This window comes from Dendrobium catenatum, unplaced genomic scaffold, assembly GCF_001605985.2.
Source record: "Dendrobium catenatum unplaced genomic scaffold, ASM160598v2 fragScaff_scaffold_29, whole genome shotgun sequence".
NCBI classification, from domain to species: Eukaryota; Viridiplantae; Streptophyta; class Magnoliopsida; order Asparagales; family Orchidaceae; genus Dendrobium; species Dendrobium catenatum.
Genome location: NW_021318491.1, coordinates 374,274 through 396,088, shown reverse-complemented (window position 1 = coordinate 396,088; position 21,815 = coordinate 374,274). Strand labels below are relative to the sequence as shown.

The window sequence follows — 21,815 nt, the reverse complement described above, 5'->3', positions numbered from 1 at the left end:
CATTTCATCATGTAGAATGAAAAGCAAAAAGTTTGGAATCCAATGCGATGACACTACATACCATTAGCAGCAGAAAAGGTAGAGGAAGGCGAAAAGCAACGATTGATTCCTCATCTTTTAAAGCAATAAACAGGGGAAATCTCTCGCCGACGGCTAATCGCGGGAGCTGGTGACAAAACCATTCCCTCCCCGCCGTTGGTGGCGCACATTTCGCTGCCGACAGAACCAACCTGGCACACATTGCAATGCCCCCACAGTCCACCCTTTTCCATCTTTTTCCGTTTCCCCATAAAAAGAGCTGTTTGCTGCTTTATCTCCTTTACTTGAAAATCATTGTACCGTAGCCCTACCCACTTGCACACGCGCAGTCACACTAGAAAGAGACATCCAAGGGCATCTGCTTCTCTCCATCATAAATCAATATCAATGCTTTGAGCTTTGAGCTTTGAGCTTTGAGAAGTATAAGGGCGGTTGCTGTAAATTGAGTGAGCCTGTCACGTGCTTTGTTGGATCAGGGGTCTGATTGGTTCATTATGAAGCTGACAAGCTCATAGCAAATTTTGAAAATCCCGAAAGAGTTTATGGAGAGTTCTTAGAGAATTTTGAAGAGTATACCATGGCCTCTACTCAGTGACCCATAACTCTTGGTGAGTGCAACTTAATATTTGAGAAGTATGTTTTTAGCCTTCCTCACCTCTAGGGGAAATTATTGTGTACGCAATCCGAACGTGTTCGATGTGCGTACACACTGCTTATTTTGTTGCGTATTTTTTGATACATAATTTTTTCGTGGCAAAATAAGTAGCAAATAAATAATACTCATCAAATACACAAAAAATACGCAAAAAATACATAGAAAAAATCATGTATAAAAAAATACGTAACAAAATAAACAGTGTGTACGCACATTCGAACACGTTCGGATTGCGTACACAATAATTTCTCCACCTCTCGATACATTGAGCTTCATGGATCCAACCTATCTGCAAGCATCTCTTATCAATCATCAAACCTAATGATGGGATATCAACATATGATAGTAACGCCCTACCAACTAAATGTTTATCCTCTCTCATTTAATTGCTCGGCTCCCATTGAAGACCTTCGTAGAACGTTATAAGGAATTGGGCCTATAAATAAATTTGCTTCATGCATTAACATGTTTTACATTCGAATAATTTATTAAGATTTTACCTTTTTTTAGAGGAAAATTTCGTCTCTTTCTTCCAGCTCTCTAGCATTTTTACTATAATTGAACCGTGGATGTAGGCTACAGCATTTCATCATGCAGAATGAAAAGCAAAAAGTTTGGAATCCAATGCGATGACACTACATACCATTAGCAGCAGAAAAGGTAGAGGAAGGCGAAAAGCAACGATTGATTCCTCATCTTTTAAAGCAATAAACAGGGGAAATCTCTCGCCGACGGCTAATCGCGGGAGCTGGTGACAAAACCATTACCTCCCCGCCGTTGGTGGCGCACATTTCGCTGCCGACAGAACCAACCTGGCACACATTGCAATGCCCCCACAGTTCCACCCTTTTCCATCTTTTTCCGTTTCCCCATAAAAAGAGCTGTTTGCTGCTTTATCCCCTTTACTTGAAAGTCATTGTACCGTAGCCCTACCCACTTGCACACGCGCAGTCACACTAGAAAGAGACATCCAAGGGCATCTGCTTCTCTCCATCATAAATCAATATCAATGCTTTGAGCTTTGAGCTTTGAGCTTTGAGAAGTATAAGGGCGGTTGCTGTAAATGCTTTGGGCTTAACGGTTCCGAGAAGCATTCGTCGGAAGAGAGAAGTAAAGTCCTCTCCTTTCCTATTTTATATACTTCATTATCTTCTTCGCTTCCTGCTGAGTGAAATTGGTTCATCGCTCTCGCCTCGTCGTAGGGCCGAACATAGCCAGGTCAGTCTAGCATTTTTTTTTGTTTCCCTGGCTCAATGCATGCCAAATACGTTGGATAATGTTTCATTCATTTAATTTCTTTTTTTTTTTCCCGCGAAAAAAAAAAAGATATCTATATACTTCTGACGATGGCAGGTTCTTATTGAGTTTTTTCATGAGGTGGTTGAGTTATGACATTGATAGGAGTATATGAGGGTATTCTCAAGTTTGTTCTTTTGTCCTTTCTTTAGTTTTTACAGAAAGGGTTTGTTGTTCTTCTACTGGCATTTGGTTGATTCTGAAGTGATGTGTTCTGGGGTAACAACTATGGATATGGTTTTGGTGCACTGCTATTTTGCGGGCTGTGAGCTCCTATGGCTTTGACCCGCTTGTCTGTAGAAGTCCTAGAGAAATCGCTTTGCTGTTTTTGCCCTATGCCCAGTAGTTGGCCTTAATTAAAATTTGTCATTTATGAAAATTTGATTGGGAGGAGATTAATGCATGACAGGCTATGGCTATGTTATGGAGCGGTGAGAATTGATTTTTGAGAAAAATAGTGAAATTTCGGTTTCTGAAGGTCTCTTTAATCGGAACCATCACATGATTTCTGATGTTCATGTGATACCCAAAAAAAAAAAATAATGCATGAATATACATGAAGCAAGTTTTTATTTGTTTAACCAAAGTGCAGGAAGGAGGAAGTACAAGCACATCTTTATGAGCAATCTTACTCAAACTTAGTCTGCCTTTTTTTGGCAGAAACACATCTATTAATGGTATATTTTACAGGTGGACTTCTCCTGAAATTAAACTCAATTTTACATGTTGGAGATAGAGAATCTCCTTCAAAAGCAAAGTAAAACCAAAATCTCCTTCAATTCGAGCCACTTGATTTGTTTTACAAAAAGAAACAAAAGGTATGAGACCCATTAAGTGAACATCTTGTTATGCATTTGTGCAGACTTATTGGTGCAATCATGTGGCTTCTTCCACCTAAGGTCCTTTGCATAATGGTGTCATTATTTACCTAGATCCAATAGTTTTTGCATGTCGGCCCAGCTGTCTGCCATGGCCTTATCTCTAATAGTCATCATTGTTAGCCTGAAACATCCGTTCGTCATCTTCAAAATTAGGTTTCAAAGCTGCAACAATCTCTATAAATTGATTCTGGCTTTCCTGAAGTATTTTTTGTTTGATCTAGTATGGAGATTCATGAGGAAATATTCTATTTAAATTGCCATGAATTTTTTTTTGAGAGAAGCCAGAGTTATCACTTTGATTACAAATGATCTTCATTTGTTAGAGTTAATACAATAATAATGACATCAAGCCTTTATCCCACTATGTAAAGTCAGCTGTATGAATCCTTTCTCTCCATTGTGTCCTGTTAAGAGTCAAATTCTAATTTAAATCTAATAAAACAAAAGTCATTTCTTATATTTTCTAACCAAGCCTTTCTAGGTCTACCTCTAATTTTTCTAATATAGGTCAAATCTAATACATCTACTATAATAACAGGATCATCGGAAGGCCGACGTTTTATGTGACCAAACCATCTAAGGCAACTCTCTCTAATCTTATTTGTCATTGGGGCTACACCAATCTTTTCACTTATATACTTGTTTCGCTTCCCAAATCTAAGATTGAAGCCACTCATCCACTTGAGCATCCTCATCATCCACTTGAGCATCCTCATCTCTGTAACACTTAATTTTATGCTTCTCTTTTGATGGCCAACATTCTATGCTATAAAGCATTGCAGGTCTCACAACCATCTTATAGAATTTACCCTTAAGTTCGAGGTGTAATTTTCTATTACATAATAGGCCCGATGCATCCCTTCACTTCAATCATCCAACTTGAATTCTATTAATAATATCTCCATCTATTTCACCATCACTTTGAACAATAGATTCAATATATCTAAAACATGTAATCTTATTAGAGTTAAAAATATGATTAATATATTTAATTTGTCATCCACATTTATTTGTGTCTATCACATAAGCAAAAACTATCTTTGAGTACATAGTTGATTTAAGTGATCATAACTAATAGAAATATTCCATAACCTTATCCGTGGGATTTGACACTTAGTGAATAAATGACAATTTGTTCTTAAATGACACTTAAATTAATTATTCCATAACCTTCTCCGCACCTTTGATTGAGTCCATCTTCAGTGGGCTTAAAGATCCTTTGTCGCAATTATCATCTTTGCCTTTATATGATGAGCTCATATATGACAAATATGATGACGACATGTTTTCTGGAGTTCTTGATCTTGAGCAACCCGCATATGATGATAATGACGATAGCAAGATGAAACGCCAGTAGGAGTTAGTCATGCATATTATTCATGATAAGGCACTGGGTGTGTTTTCCATCATTGATGATGGAATCGATATGAACATGGTAACCTCCTTGGTACCTTCGCACGTTCCGACACTAAGTTCATGAAGGCTCTCGCTGTGACTGATGATATTTGCATGATCGATCCATTTGGTGTCGAGTTCAACTCAACTCTTGAATCGTGCCATTTGCAGGTACTACTAAAGACACATTCTGAGTTTGCCCGCTATCCCATTTGTCATCGACTCCATCTTATGTTGAAATCTCTCATAAACGGGGAGAATGATACTGGGTGGAAATATCCAGACCGGTTTAGCCAACCAAACTCACCTCCTTATGGTGGCCAACCAGACATCTTCTTATGAGTCTGAAGTTCCTCCGACCCCGATTGTATGACGCCGGAGCTTAGCGGCTTAAAACATTTTAACTTAAGGCTAGCTTAATTCCATTTGGTAGTTTATATGGTTGTATAGGAATATAACATTCTTCTACTGAATGTAGCATATTATGTTGCTACATTTGTCTATAAATACATAGTCAATACTTGAAATAGGGCAGATTTGGATATGAATAATATTTGAGTTTTTACTCTGTTGTTTTTGGGTTCTATATCATGAAGAAATTCAGGTGGTGTTACCCTCCCAAGAAGCACGTCTTGAGTTTGTTTGAGGTGCCCGATTCGGACAGCTATCGCATTCTTGTCCGTCGCTGTGTCGCCACCTACATCGGCGTCGGTTCTGATCATGACATCAATTTAATTAAGAAATCTATCTCCCAAATTAGAGGTAAACCAGGTAAATTATCTAAAAATACTTATGTGTATTCTCTCACAATTGGTGCATTCTTCAATAATTATTTCTTCTTTGTGATAGCTTTTATTTGAGCAAGAAAATCTTGGTGACCTATTTCTAATAATTTACAAGTTTTTAAATGAGACATCATGAATGATATTCTTCCATCTCTAACAAATTTAAATTCTTCTTCACCAGAACAATTGAATTTGACTGCCTTCTTACAATAATCTATAAAGATGAAATGGATAGATAACAAATTCATCCCTAAGATTGTATCTAATTTATATAGTGGCAATAAGACTAAATTGACCTCAAAACTTTTCTTATAGTTCTCTTTGATTGATTTATATATTATGCTAAAATCTATATGCGCTCCATTGGGCAATGCTATTAGTAATGTTGGGTGCATAGTTGATGTATTTAAACCGAGGATTCGGTGAATTCCTCAGAGACGAAGGAATGTGATGTGCCAATGTTGAATAAAATTTTAGCGGGTTTATTTTGAATGAAAATTATGCCTATATGATGAAATGTCAAATAAAACTCTAATAAACTTTTTTTAAATTAACATTATACCTGTGATGGCATCAGGTGATTACTTGGCCTCTTGTTGTGATAAATCATACACTCGAGCTTGGACATTCTTGTGTATTCTGGCTTGGAGCTGATGCTGATGACTCTGCAGTTTTTGCTTTTCAAAAGTTCTTTGATATGGTGCAATGTTTCCTGGAGGCCTTTGTCCAAGAATTAAGGTCAAATATGGCAGCCTTGCAAATTTGCAAAAGCCTAATTTTGTTTAGACTGTTAATAACCTTTTTAATCTCGTACAGTTTCAATTGATTTTCTCAGATAGCATGCAAGTTAATCTGAGAAAATCTATGTTGATATTCTCCGCCATTGATGAATAGCATGCAAGTTGACATGCAACTTAAATCTTTTTTCCTTGTCAACTTGATTTGCATGCTAAATATTTCAAACTCAAATCTTTTTTCCTTGTCAACTTGAGTTGCATGCTAAATATTTCAACCTTAGGCCCCTTTCCGAAGAGTATTTTGAATGCAAATATCATCTGTCAACACATCTAGAGTATATTGGTTGATTACTTTTGTTGGTGTTAACGCTCTCTAATTTAACTGCATTGCTGGTGCTAGATTGACTAGTCCAAAAGACATGCCTACTCACTACCAATGGCGGAGGTACAATGCAATGGATCACACTTGGAGATTACCTAACAACTGACACAAGCAGCTGTTTGTCGATTAGGAATCATTACACCCTGCTTCTTCTCAGTTGCTAAGGTATGAGACCACATGTCTCTCTGAGAGGCTCGAAAAAAATTTTCCTACCATGATTGGTGGGATTTGTGAATGGGCTGTCGCCAAAGCAAGTTCTAGGTACTAAAAGGTTGTCGAAAATTGCTTGAGCACAATTAACGGTTCTTTAACGAGTAATCTAACTCAAATCCCACATTTATATTTTTGAATGTTGTGATGGTGTGATTGTGAAGTTCTCAGTTCTAGCACCTTGTTCTCCTCAGTGCACAGGATTACAGGTTATCAACCATCTTGAACCCGAGTTACTTGCCTAAGGCAACTACAACCATTCTGGCTTGATGCATCTCTGGATGGGCATGTGGTTCCATTTGAGTTACGTTGGTTGCTTCTCAAAATGGGAATCATATCCATGGCCCACAACTCTCACCATTTCTAATCTTTCTGTAGTTAATGCACAGAGAATTGAGTTTGTCTAACTTTTATAAAGGTCTTCATTAGTATTATTATGTACCTGTTTCCCTACTATCATGATCCATGTGCGTGAAATAAAATTGCAAGTACAAATAAATTTTCTTTCATTTCTATAGATTAATTTTGTATTTATTTGAACAAATCAATGCTGAAAGGCCTTTATCCTCTTGTTGATGAATCTCATGATGGGAATATTACATCATTACATTACTTTCACCTTCTTAAGAGAAATAATATTTTAATGTTTATTTGCAGGGTTTATTTATAAGTATGGAATCCAAGACACGGATTTGGAGGAGAAAACTTTCAGAAAAAGCCATCACTGTAAGTCCTAGATCTAATATTTCATCAGCTTCACATGTAGCCTTTTCGGTTGCTTTTCTTTAATGGGCTTAAATCGTTCATCAGTATATCCCTGTTGTATCCTTTCTCAGAGAGAACTAGGGGAGGTAGAAGTAGTTGGAAACAAAAGTGTGTTATGAAGCCTTAGTGCTATACAATTCAACTCCATCCTACTAGCTGATGGAGTTTATGACAACTAAAGCAAACCATTTTCTAAGGATGAATGCTTTGGATTCAGTTCAAGGATTTATAAATATTATGACATTTTTAGTTGGTTTGAGTGCTTGTACGGATAAAGAATTGCTCATCATCTATATTTATATTAAAGCTGATGAAAGTAACATCATTGATGATAAGATAACGGAGAATAACTTGGTTGATTTATACTTGTAATGGTAGGTTAGTAGATTATATGTCAAAGCATCTATGACATTCCCAATCTAAAGAGGGTAGTTCGATGAGGGTTGTGAGTGATTACAAGAGCTGATGCTTGAACAAGGAATGGCTTTTGGCGTGCTTGTAGGATGATATACTCCAGGAGAAAAAAGTGGAGCATGAATTAATCAAATCCTACTTCAAAAGTAGAGGAAAGGATATTTATTGGGTTACTTAAGTAAAGAGTTATGCCATAATATACAAGTTCTGTTGGTGCAATGGATGGATTTCCTTTGTGAACTCCACTGTTATATGTGTTCATAGTGGAGCACTCATAAGATGAGTGACTATTGGAGAAATTTTGTCATCCTTAATGGATTGAGATATTTTGTGATCAAGCATTATATAGAAAATAATATATTATCCCGATGAACAAAAATATTATTTTGCTATGGACTTAATAAGAAAACTCAATTTTATTTTTAATAGAGATTTTTCCCTGTTCAATATTTGATTGAACAGAGTTTATTTTATTCTGGGGTACAGATGCCTCATAGAGGCAAGCTCATATGGTTAATTTCATCTCGAATATTTGTTACTTGATAACACTTTTGATTAAATTAGTTATTTCTTTTTTAGAGTCATCAAAATATTGGCTAATCTTTTCATTTTGAAATTTATGAAATTTTTGTTCAAAGATTTGCTCTTTAAAAATTTCAAGGATGAACGATCAATTTAAAAATCAGATTTTGAACGAGAACCAAAGGGAGGAAATGAGAATATAGGAGTACTTGATTATGAGGAAATTCAGAGGTACTCAAACTATCATATGTTGGACTTTATATTTTAAAATTAATTTTTTGTTTAAGTTAACCAATTTAATTTAGAATGTTAGGGTTTATATTCAACAACACATGTTGAAGAAAATGCCCAAAATATGATGGCTTATGAAGTGATTGAAAAGTTAACAACAGTCTTGAATCTTAGAGCTAAGATGAGAATAGCTGAGAGGTAATGCCTCGAACTTAAGTCTAACAGAGTATGAAATACTTATGAACTACACCTCACATAAGGCATAGTCAACCCGACTTCTAGATTTACAACCTTGCATAGAAAGGGCTACCAACTAAACCCTTGCTTTTAAAATCATGTAATACAGTCTCAATGCATATAAAGAGTATGGAAGACTATTTTATTTAGAGGATATGACTTACAACTTGATTTTGAGGCCAAATTGTCTGACCATATGGGTATGCACAATGTTGACTCACTGAATGTATATTTTTTATCCTTAAATTATGACTTTCTACATGTGACACACGGAACATGTATGATCATTTTAACTTTGAAAACTTAGCTCTTTGGAAGGAGCCATACAAAATTTATTTTATTTGAAAAAATGGTTATTTCTATGATTGATTTTAGATTACTTATATGTTAAGTGGTAGAAACATTAGTTTTATCCTAATAGCTTACTGCATAACTCAAGTCCAGGCCACCCCTAAGCAAAATCAAATGAAGAAACCTTGAAAAAAGCATGTATTTCTAATGCGCACTCATTAAACAATTAAAACATGCTTGTATATATATAAAATCAATCAAAATATAAATATAAATAATGTCCAAATTATTACAACTATTATTGGCAACTGAGTTGCATGCCATTATACAACAAAATCAAATATTTTTACAGACTCAGCCTATGAGGTATTGAAGCTTTGACTTTTAGATGGGTCTTGAGCTTCATCTCTTTTATAACTATATCCCATAGACTTAAATATGCATCATAAGTCTAACAAATATATTTTTAAAATGCAAAAAAAAAGCTAGAGTCTACAAAACAAGAAAATGATTAGGAGCAATTTATATGACAAAACATTCATCACAAAATTATCCTAAATTTAAAGTATCAAGCTTTGTTTTTATCATATTGGTCATACCTCCTTGGGGGGTTTTAAGCAGCGCCTGCAAGCAAACATTATTTGAATAATCATGACTTATTGCATCCTCTCTTGGACATGACCACCTGCAGAAGAAGCAAATATATATCTCTATTATATCCACTTAAAAGAAAATGCTTACAACGCAGATAATCCAATAGCATCACACCACAACATCAACCACATGTGCATAAAAAGAAAATTTATAATTCTAACATGCATAGGGGTTGTGCAATTAAGTGTGTGTTAGCTGTGTGGTATGTCACTACAAATGAGTTTTGTTTTATTAAGGAATTGAGATATCTAATCTTAATCCAGGGGTGATTTTACTTTATGTTATTTGTGACTTAAAGATTTTATTTGATTTTTATTCATTTTATATTTAGGAGGGTTATGAAGAACCCATAAAGTAGCCATTGCTTGCTTTGAGGTGAGCCTGTTACTTATGAAATCCTAAGATTCAATGATGTAGGCATTTCACCTTTTGAGTTGAATGATTAATCATTGTATAAATGAGACCTATGTAATTTTTGGTAATTTTGAAGTTCTCTTAATATTTGGATTAGAGAAATATCCACCGAATATGGTAAAGTAGACATGCCTAAGGGTTTGACTTAGGATTTTGTGAAATTCACCTAATGATGTAAGGTGAACTTCAACAGAAAGAAACTCTTAAAGGACATCTAAATGATATGTTTCAAATGTCATGGAAGGAGGAAGTCACTTACTCTGTTAAGTGAAAAGGTTACTTAGAGTGTAGGTCTAAGATTGGAAATTTTCTAAGGCTTTTGTAGCCCATGAAGTGAGGGAAGATTTGTAATTTTGGGGCTACAAATAAAGAAGCAATCATTGAATTTTGTGTTCAATAATAAAATCTTAGTTTGCTACATATAGAAGAGCAAACATAAGGGGATGATATAAGTTTGGTTAAAAATCATGTAGAGTTCCTTTGAACTTTTGGCTATTCAAGTTAGAGAGTTCATTCTCCTAATTTGGGTTATGAGAATGAAAGGAAGGCACGAGTGGAGCTCCTATGCTTAGCCACAACTCTTATAAATTCCTTGTAAGTCATTTGGAAACTTTCATGTTGGTTTAGAGAAACAACAAGCCAAGAGGTGGGGGGATTTCCTATGGCTTTCAAGCTAAGGAAGCATATAGTATACAACTTGGAGGTTGCAAACCAAGAAAGAACCATTGAATTTTATCTTCAATGAGTAATTATCTACCTAATTTATGTTTGGCATTTGCAAGAAGGTGATATACATATTTGGACTACAAGTCACAATGATTTCTTTTGAACTTTCAAGTGTTCAAAGAAAGGAGTTCATTCATCAAAGTTGGATTGAGTGAATGAGAGGATTTTCTATGACCTTTGAGTTGTAGAAAAAGGGAAGCAATTTGTAATTTATGGGTTGCAAATTGGAAGATGGATCATTGAATTTTGTCTTTAATGAAGCATGATTATCTATCAAACTTGAGTAAGATAAATATGAGAAGCAATATGCAATTTATGGGTTGCGACTTGGGGATACTCTTTGAACATTTTGTGTTCAAAGAGAGATGACCACTCACTTAATTTGGGCTAAGTAAATGGAGAAAACTTAGGATTCAAATCCTATATGCAAAAGGATTATTTGCAGGCTTTGTGCTCCAAGCCTCCAACAAATAAGATAGAATAACTTGGAATTTGGCTCCAAGATCAAGAATTGTGGCATGATGCATGTAATATTTTAGGGAAATTCCTAACATCATACACAAGGGGGTTGACAATAGCTCCTAAGGTATGTTAAAATTCATGCAATGTAATACTTGGAGCTTTGAGGAGGCTTCAAATATCGAGCATGAGAGAGGTATGCATTTAAAAGAGAGCTCCCTATATTCTTTTAGAGTGTTGTAGATTCATTTTAAATAGGAGAGGTTGCCTATGGCTTTGGAGAGATTTCTAAGTCAATTTTGTCACGACTTAGTTCATTCAAAGCTTATAGAAGAGGTTTTAAACTCTTAGGATTTCTCTTATCAATTGCCCATGTTGTTTTCTATTACACTTGGTCATTTCAATTTTCGAATTGAACATAACAAGCTTAGATAAGTTCGAAGTGTGATGGGGCATTAGCTATGAGCCTTCGGGGGACCACAAACACTCCAAATTAGCTTTATAAGCATTTAGAATTAGGTGAGCATATTTAGAAACTTGCAAATTTTGGAGATTTAGTGATCCAAGCTAGAGACCTATGACACATGATTTTGAATCATGTTAGGATAGGAAATACACATCTACATGATTTGATTATCTTAAGAAATGCATGAAGATGAGTTTCCAATTTTAAGGATTTTGCATGATAGAGCAACCGGTCACTTGTCAATCTCTCTGCAAGCTTTGCAACGTACCCAAAATGAGTTTGGTTGGTCTTACTTGCTCTAGGATTTACAAAATGAATCCTTGAGAATTTATGTAAAATCCTACAATATGTTACCAAAATAACCTTTTAAATAATATTGAATACATTTTGAATATCCAACAATGCTTTTAGAAATATCCACAAGTTCTTTGCTAATGCAAGTTTCTATGTTTTATGCCAATTTTGTCGTGCACGTGATTTTAGGAAAAGAAACATAGCTTGCAATATTTGGAGAGAATCTACACCTCAACATTCGATTCCACATCAAATAATATCACCTAACCTAGGGTTTGATTGTAAGTGACGTTGTTGGAATGTAATAAGATGCTATTTCATGCATTTAGAGGTATAGGATATCAATCCAAACACCTTACGTGCACCGGCATGCCCTTTTAGCTCTCACATGAGAGTAAACGGATGGAAATCACGGGATTTCCACCAGTTTACAAAGAGAACAACAAACATGGGATTTTCTTGGGTTTAGAAATTAATTACAAGGGTTTATAAGGTCCCAAGGGGTTTTGGAGCACCAACCACACATCAACGGCTTAAAGACCTAGAGATTTTCTAAGTTTTAAGGGATTTTACCTTGTCGGGTTATGTCACGGCGCTATCGGATTTCCATTCGCCTTGCAAAGGCGGAGGGCGGAGGGATGGAAAGCATTATCTTCTGTCCAATATGCTCCGAACTGTCGATTTTTCTATTTGAATGCTCCTGAAAGTTGATTTAAATGTCACGAGCTTGCCTGAGTGAATTGGCGATGGGGAGGAAACTTCTACAATAAGCAAACAGCCTCCAAACACTTTAATGGCCCTTCCACTTCACTTCACTTCTTCCCCTTGATAGAAGGAAAACAACATCCATAACTTCTAGCTCACTAATTTTGATGATAGGATCAACAGCCTACTCTTCTTCCTTGCTTGATTCACTCCTAGGAAATGACAGAAGCTGCTCGACTCTTTGATTCGCTCGTAGGAGGTAGAATCGGTACCCAGGCTTCTGATCTGCCTAGGTCGCACGCACAGGAGGTACACAAACAGGAAGCCCGCTCCTCTCTCACACTCGGCCTTAGCTCTGGATATGCATGATCACACAAACAAACAAACTCCCTTGCTCGGCTTCTGCTCTGGATATGCATGCAAACATAAGTCTTCCAGACCAGCTCCACTCCTCTCACACACACAAGACTCCTACTGGCTCGGGTATGGATGGAAACATCAAACGAAAGGTCTCTCCTTTGATGTCCCCCTCATTTGGACTCACGAAGGAATAGGTCCGCTCGGTTTGCTCTCGCCTCCGCTTGGGTATACACAAAAAACTGAAGGTCCACTCACTCTCTACCTCTACCGCTCTCTTTTGACGTACACAAGCAGAAGGGGAAAGAACACCCATGCCAGAAGCTTTGCTCTCGAATTTGTATAGCCCAATTTCATGAAAACTGACGGCCTAGAGCTACTGTATATCCCAGAAGATCAGGGATTTGAAGGAGTGATAGAGCATACCGATTTTAAGACATTGAGAGCCGTTGATTTCAAAATTATGATTTGGAAAGTCAAATTGGGTTCAAATTGAACCAATTGGATTGAAATTTAGCCCTAATCAGACTCGATTTGTGTCGATTCAAGTCCAATTGGGTCCGATCGAGTCAATTTGATAAAATTGAGCTCGAATTGGCTCCAATTTTCATCTAATCGGGTCCCATGAGGATGAATTGAGTTCGATTTGGGTCGATCTTGATTGATTTGATTTCAATTGGATTTAATTGAGTCTAATTGAACTTAATTTAGCTCCGATTTGGGCTCGACGAAGCTCAATCAAATTGATCGAGCAAGATCGAGCCCAATTGGACTCAAATCGGCTCGATCTGAGTCGAGTCGACGCAAAAATTGTGTGAACAGTGACGTCCTAGAAAGTTACATGAAAAATGATAAGATTATGTGGTTCAACTTGATATAGGAAAACTAGGCTAAAGCATATAATACCTTATATAGTATGACATAGGGCATTAAGTTATTAGTTAGCATAACGCCGCTGATGATGGTGATGTGCAGATCATATATGATACATTCTGCCATAGGGAATTTTGCCATTAAATAGAAACTTGTTTTTTTTTTTCTTCTTTTTTGCCCATGTTAAAAATGAAACTTACTAATGACTCTTATTGGGCATGCATGGAACTAGTTTTAGTTCAGTTCTACATTCTTTCAATGTATTTAAGTTATGAGTAGCTTCAATGGATCCAAACAAGATACTAGTTGAACAGCATGAGAAGAAAGAATTCGCACACCCCAATCGTTGTAATATTGGTTGTTTTGACCTGCCAATACAGCATACATATAATAAAAAAAATTCAGATCGCAAGTAAAATGATTTATGTATCACTTCGATGTTTTCAACATAGACTGTTACACTGATCAATGAAATTTAAATTGTGCTTCCCATTTCATTACTTTGTGGACCTTCATGACATCAAACTAAATAAAAATTTTGACATTTCCTTTTTTTTGAAAGAAAGCACTTTTCATCATATCTGGTAGTAGTGACATATATTTGAATTTTTGCAGAAAGAGAGAGTTTTAGAGCTGGAGAGATCATTAATGAACTTAAATGAGCAACTGTCATCTGCTCGCAATGAGTCTGATGCCAAAGATGCTCTTATAGGTAAACAGTCACAGGTAGCTGAGGAAGCCATTGCAGGTGTTTTCCCTTCCTTATGTTTGACCTCTCTCGTTATGCATCAAAGCCCAGAAATTAACAATTACAAGCTGAATATAGGATGGAAAAAGGCAGAAGCTGAGGCATTATCCTTCAAGCTCGAACTTGATGATGCTTTGCGTCAGAAAGTCATTGCTGAAGAAAAAGTAACCAACATCGATGCTGCTCTAAAAGAATGTGTTCAGCAGTTAAATGCTCTCAAGGAAGAACAACATCGCACTGTTAATGATGCTTCAGTAAATTTGTTGCAGGAGCGAGAAAAAACACAAGTTTTGGAAGAGAGGTTAGCAGATGCTAGTCAAAGGCTTCAGCAATTATCTGTAGAAAAAAACAATCTTTGTGGGATCCTGGACATGAAAGAAAAGTTTATCAAAGATTTAAATGTGTCTAAATCTCGGGCAGAAACAGACTTTGCAGCACTTGTGGAGAGATTTGATTTTTCTGAGAAAAGCAATGAATCTCTCAAGTATGAGGTCCGTATGCTTCAGAAGGAACTTGTTATTCGTAATCAGGAGAGAGAGTTTAATCTGAGATCAGCTGAATGTGCTCAGAAGCAGCACCAGGAAAGTGCAAGGAAGATCAATAGGTTAGAATCTGAATGCCATAGATTGCGTGTCATGATCCGGAAGCGGCTCCCAGGTCCTGCTGCTATTGCTAAAATGAGGAGTGAGGTTGAAATGCTCGGCAATTCTGTTCCTGAAACAAGAAGAAATTCAAATTATACAATGGATTCTTGTCTTCATTTGGCACAAGAGATTGGGCATGATGCACTGAGCAAGCAACTTGTTAGACTTCATGGAATTGAGGATGAAAACAAAATTCTTAAAGAAAGTCTGAAGAAGAAAAGCGGTGAGTTACAGTTATCTAGAATAATGTTTGCACGAACAGCCTCTAAGTTATCCCAAGCTGAAAAGCAACTCACGGAGTTGTCAAAAGGATCAACTTGTCTTGAAGTAGCAAGAAACAGCTCTGTAACAAATGAGCTGACTCTGGCATCAGTTTCTGAGCATGGTGGAAACAAAGATGCTGTAAGATGTCCTGAATCATGGGAATCTGCTTTTATGTTCCAATTGGAGCACTTTAGAATTGGTAAACCAGCTATAGGATCTTTGCAATCAAGTCTCATGGATGATTTTGAGGAAATGGAAAAGCTGGCGATCGTCTGTGCAGATAAGCCAGAAGAAGGATCAAGTATAGAAGAATATATTTTCTTGACACCAAAATCACTTGATTTAAAACCAGAGTTACTAGAATCCATGAGTAAAGAGCTAGTTCCGGTGGAAAAATTATATAATTCTGGTGAATTTGATCTTCGAGGCCAGTCATGTTTTATCCAGTATGAAAAATATCCTACTTGGCTTCAAGATATTTTAAAAGTAATAGTGGAGAAGCATTACACTACACAACTTAACCTGGATGTTATTCTTCTTGAAGTTAGAACTGCTCTGAATAAAAACAAAACAACTGTCAAGGCAAAACCTTTGGATCCATTTTTTGTTGGAGATAATGCATGTCAAGGGCCTTGTCATTCGTCCTTTACTTCAGCAGATGGGTTACTGGGGACGAAGAAGTTTCTTCCAAGTGAAACAGGCAATCAACCACTTCAATCAAAAATAGAAAATGTGCTGCATAGAATAATAGATCTAATTGAAGGATTTATACCGAGAGAAATGCCGGTTAACGATGGGGAAAACTTAATTTCATTGAATGATCGACACATTGATCCATGTCATAAACTTGCATCATCTACAATGCAGAAAACATGCATCTTTTTTTGGGAAAGCTCTGAACTCACTATGGTGCTTCAACGTTTTATTGATGCGTGCTACGTTATGTTGTGCAAACAGGCTGAAGTCGAGAAGTTCGTTTGTGAATTAGCTTCAACCTTAGGATGGATAAGTGATCATTGTTTTTCTCTTCAAGATGTGTCCGAAATGGAAGAAACAATTAAGAAAAACTTTGGTGGTGATCTTTTATTTTGGGATGATGATACTGAAGTTGAAGTTAATAGCTCCAAGGGAGTGAATTGTAAAGCAGGTGCTCATGATAAATTCAAGGTTATCCGTGATGGCCTTTACATTTTGTCCAAAATGGGTATCATTGGGTCTAAGCTTAGAGATGAAAATAGAAAACTAAAACATCAGATGGCAAATGTAGAGTATGGAAAGAAAAATCTTGATGAAATTCTCAAGTCAGTGAGTGCTAAGAATCACTCAGTTACTCGATTTAAAGAGTATGAAAAATGTATTTCCAATTTACAAACTGAACTGAGAACATTGAAGGGTTCAAGCGGACTGGATGAGGATCAAAAGCTAGTAAGTCAAGATCTTGGCAACCAGCTTACAGATGCTAAGGTTGAGCTAAATGAGACCCGTCAAAAGTTTTCTTCTCTTGAAGCTGAACTGGAGGAAAAAAGTAACTACTGTGAAGAATTGAAAGAGAGATGTCTCGAACTTCAGCTTCAAATAGAAAGGTAGTTAAATTTACACTATGTCCCATTTCCAATTCCTTTTACATGAATTAACTATAAATGGTAAATATTATTCTTGTTTGACTCTGCAGTGCATCTGATAAATATATGCATAAATTTGACACGGTGCTGGAGGAGAAGGAATTGAGAACAGTAAGTTTCAGAAATTCTAGGCTTCTTATTTATGAAAATACATGGAAATTTTCTAACAACAAAATACCTACAATTTCAAACCATTCTTAACACACACACACACACATATATATATATATATATATATATTTATATATGACATAGGAGGTTATGGTCGGCCAACATCATATGTTTTCATGCTATAAAGCTTATGGATGATATTGAATTTGAGTTGACTTAAATAGGTGAAAATAGAAATTTTCAAATGTATACTGTTCTTCGTCTAAATGCACATCAGATCAACTAACTTTCCATTTTCTTTTCAAAGTAATGTTCTAGCAATTTATGCAGTGTCATTTTCTTTTCAAAGTAAAGTACAAGCATACTAGCAATTTATGCAGTGTATCTTAATTCAATATAGACATATATACTAGAAATAGATAATATTGGAGATTGTGAAGACCACACCCTATGCATGCATTGGCTCCTGCCCTAGTCCTACGCATGACCCACCCTTGGTGTGACACACATGTCAACCTATCTTTGTAGGAATCCTTGAGCACTCTGATTAAGAGTTCTACCCACTAGATCAATCTTGCATAGTCTTATGATTGCAATATATGTGCTCCCTCTACCGTCAATCTTTTTGGGATATTTCTCTCTTTTTCTGTAATTAGCTTCAATTTATTTCTATTTTATTCAAAAGTCTATATATATCTCCTTACAATGTATAGAAAAAGCTATAAAAATTCAAAGTAGTATATACATTTGTTTTTACAAGATATTAGAGCGATATTAGGATTTTCTTCTTCCAACCTTTGTTTAGTATGACTGTTTGTTTTACTCTTCCAATGAGTCAACCATCATGAAGGGTGAAAATCAAAATAAATGAGAACTTTGGCGGCTTAGGCCTCATATTGCTTAAATGGAAAAAAAACTATTTGAGTAGTCTCAAACTGTAAAGACCTTCTGAAAGGAAAGGAAAATATCCATCTTCTTATGTATCCTCTTGCGAAGTTGAAGGACCCAAAGTTGTACTTTGGGATGAAGTTGATTTTATGATCTTGAGTTGGTTGTGGAATACTGTATCAGTGTGCCATACATATTTCTATCTACCGCAAAAAAAAAAAGTTTTTCACGGTCAAACAAATATACTCAGAAGTGAAGGACACTACTTTCATCTATGAAATCAAAATTAAGCTCTCAACACTCATCTACGCAATGGCCTATCTTGCGGAATAAAAAAGTCCCAATCTAAAAGAAATTGTCAAACCCAAGAATTTAACTCTTTGGAAAAATCATCTGTATCATACTCTTTGGCTAAAATTTTTATGACTACTAACTCTTGTATTTTTAATGCCTTAAATAATTTTCTTCACACTTAGGTTTAGATTTAGGAGCTATTGACCATATGACTAATCTTGCCAATTGCTACCACTAAAAATTTTTCGCTACGGTTTCTCCATTTATTTGGGAGAGTTTTAATGGATTAAGTTTCGAGTTAAATTTTCGAAAGGTAGATTAGGTTTGATATAAGATTTTTTTCAATCTTAATATATATAAGATTTATTAGATAAAATTTTTAATAATATATTTAGAATAAAAAACAATGTTTGTGTTTCGCTCGTGCGACAACCCATACAACATGGGTGTCTTTTCTCGATAATTTTGACTTTCTAAATGCAACGGAAAAGTCTGTTTCTTCACACAACGTCGCTCAAGTCACGTGTGAGCATTCTCCTTGGGTAAATTTGGCATCCTGAATGTGCTGATGTAATTCATTTCACAAACTAACAACGTTTGAGGGATTTCAGCCGCAATCAAAGTGCTTAGAAACTTGTTTCACGTGACATTGCATTAGGTCAGGCGTTGTTCTAGTTACGCTCACTCAAATTAGTTTTGAAGCGTATATACAAGTCAACACCAACATTTTTTCGAACCTAAAAATCCTATCACGGCAATAGAGAAAAAAAAATAGTTGTGGTTTCCTAACAAACTGTTGCAAGACAAATAAATATTTGAATATCTTTAAAATCACAAAGGTTCACCCCTGCAAGTTAAATTTTTTTGCTAATCAATATATTTATCAGGACCTCACCATATGGAAGACAGTTAGGCAAGTTAGAGAAAAGAATGTGCTATGTCTTCTTGAAGACTGAAACTGCTTATGATGTTTTTTTTTCATTTTAACACTTAATTTATAAACTATATGGGAATATCATTATAGATTAGGACAATCCTCTTTCAAAGCCCTGCAATGCATATTTCCTTCTCTTTTTTGAATGTAAATATGGAAATTTTCATAGCAAGACCTATGAAATTGTCATATGTCATCGTGTTTTTTTTTTAAAGCTATTTTTGATTCTCTGCTCTTTTTTTATTGTTCACTCTGATATTTGGAGAAACTTCCAAAATCCCTAATATTTTTGGATCCATAGGATTTATCACATTCTTTGATAGTTGCACTCAGATGATATGGATATATTTTATCAAACAAAAATCTGGTATAAACATTATTTTGCTCATATTTATTGTCATAATACAAAAATAATTCAATGCTAACATTAAGGTATTTTAGTCTTTTTAGATTTATAATGCTTATAACTATTTTAATCATACATTATAATTCTTCTTCTAGAATGAAAGTATCATTCTTCAATTCTCTTGTCCTGCTACTCCCAACAAAATGGTGTGGCAAAAAAAAAAAAGAAATAAATAAACCACATCCTAGAAGTCGCCAGAACTGTTTTTTTTTCCCCTATAATCAAGTGTCAAAAAAATATTGGAAAGAAGCCGTCATAATTTTCACATACCTAATCAATAGAATACTCTAAACTATTTGGTTGAATTCTTCTCCACAAATAACTTCCTCTCAAATGTTCCTCCAAAAAACTTTAGGTGCATTGTCTATGTTCACATCCACAAATAATATAGGGGTAAATTTGATCTTAAAGTTCTCACATGTTTTTATTGGGTATTCTTCTACTAAAAAAGGGTATGTGTTATCGTCCTGCTACAAAAAAAAATTATTTCAAGAGAGATCACCATTAATGAGAAGTAAAGTTTTTTTTCAAACACATTTTCATGAGGAGAACTCTCAATTGGAAGATATATTTATTGAAATATCTCTTTCATCTTGACATCCCAACAACGCAAACTCCAATAAATCTTAACACTATATCTATTTAAGTCTGTACGAGAGGGAATAAGCTGATGCAGGACATGTATGACAATTTGATTTAGATAAAGGATTTTGCATGCTTGATAATTAAGAGCAAGTTAATTAAAGCTTGATGATGAATTAAACAATAAAATAAAACACAAAGAGCGGTAAACACAAGCTTAGGCCAAGTTACTTGCAAAAATTAAAGACCCATATAATAATCAATTACTCTTGACGTTGCATACGAGATGGGTTCTAACAAGAAATCCTTAATCTAACAATAAGAGTAGTGCTATGATAGATCTCTCACACCCTTCCTATCAAACACTAAGCTTTTTAGCGGAGTTTGACAAGATTTTGCATGAATCAAATAAAACCACAAGCAAGGATAAACGAAGGAGGTAAGAGAAAAGGAAAGAGTTCAACCTTTGCGAAGATTCAATCTTCTCGCAAGGTTGGACAGCAGTTGGTGGCGTCTTTGTCAGCTCGGAAGCAACAAATCCATGCTCAAACCTTTGGACAGCGAGTATCCAACCTGGGACAGTGGTTCTGGACAGTTCTGGGCAGCAACGGGTGGATTTCTAGAGAGCAGGATCGCTAGCTGAAATTCCCTGGATAGCAACCTGGCGATGTACAGGAAATCTGGACAGCAACCAACGGAGGAGGACACGAAGCTCATGGGTGATTGTTGTGGTTGCCGACAAAGTGAGGATACCAGATTGAAGCCCAGAGAGGTTCTGGACAGCAGTTTTCTGGTTCCTTGCAATCTAGACAGCAGTTCCTTGTTCCATGCAAATCTGGACAACCATGGAGTTGGCTGGAATTCTTGGACAGCACACAAGCTTTGTCCAGAAATCTGAACAGTACTTTGAGTGGTGTTGATTTCAGAGTTTTTATTTTTATTTTTCTTCCCTGGATGATAGGAAGTTAGTTGAACATCATGGGAGAACTTCGATAAACAGCAGCAGGAGCAACCTGGGATTAATTTCCTTCCTAGACGGTGAGCTGAGTAATTCCAGGATCTCAATTGGAAAGGGGAAGGGGGCGGCAGCCCTCAATGGGATTGATTGGAGAATTATTTGAGGGAATAATTAGGATCTAGTTTTAGAAAGTTAAATTAGGAAAGGGGTTTTAATCCTAATCCCAATTATGATTCTAATTGAGATGATAGGTGAATCCTTTCCAAAGATATATCTCTGATTTTGGGAAAGAGTTTTAAATTCAAATATGAGGGCATTTGAATTTAAGTAGTTTCTAAACTTAGGGAAGTTGAGTTAGGAAAGAGGATTAGAGGAGAATCTCTAATTAATTCAGATTTGAAAAGATTGGAAAGTTTCCCAAATTAGATCAATCATATTTAAGGAAGGTATTCAAATTCAAATAGATTTGAATTTGAAATCCTTCCAAATTTAAGATGACCTAAATTAGGCAGATTTTCAATTCTCCCCTAGAGGGAAACTTGGAAAGCAAGGAAGGATGGAGGGGAGACTTGGGCC

At 35.8% G+C, this 21,815-nt stretch overlaps 1 protein-coding gene across 10 annotated transcripts in view; it reads left to right on the top strand.

Moving 5' to 3' along the window:
* Positions 1-1,193: 1,193 nt before the first annotated feature.
* Positions 1,194-21,815, top strand: part of LOC110092424 (filament-like plant protein 7) — a 25,110-nt gene continuing 4,488 nt past the window's right edge. The window contains exons 1-9 of one of the 10 annotated variants that reach the window (XM_028693048.1): positions 1,194-1,912; positions 2,681-2,808; positions 4,863-5,037; positions 5,629-5,789; positions 6,189-6,798; positions 7,038-7,106; positions 14,404-14,536; positions 14,615-17,027; positions 17,117-17,177. In XM_028693048.1, the coding sequence (XP_028548881.1) occupies positions 7,053-7,106; positions 14,404-14,536; positions 14,615-17,027; positions 17,117-17,177 (2,661 nt within the window). In that variant the 5' untranslated portion in view covers positions 1,194-1,912; positions 2,681-2,808; positions 4,863-5,037; ... (1 more) ...; positions 6,189-6,798; positions 7,038-7,052. The remainder of the gene's footprint in view (positions 1,913-2,680; positions 2,809-4,862; positions 5,038-5,628; positions 5,790-6,188; positions 6,799-7,037; positions 7,107-14,403; positions 14,537-14,614; positions 17,028-17,116; positions 17,178-21,815) is intronic. The other 9 variants (XM_020816963.2, XM_020816959.2, XM_020816957.2 and 6 more) reach the window with 9 other exon arrangements.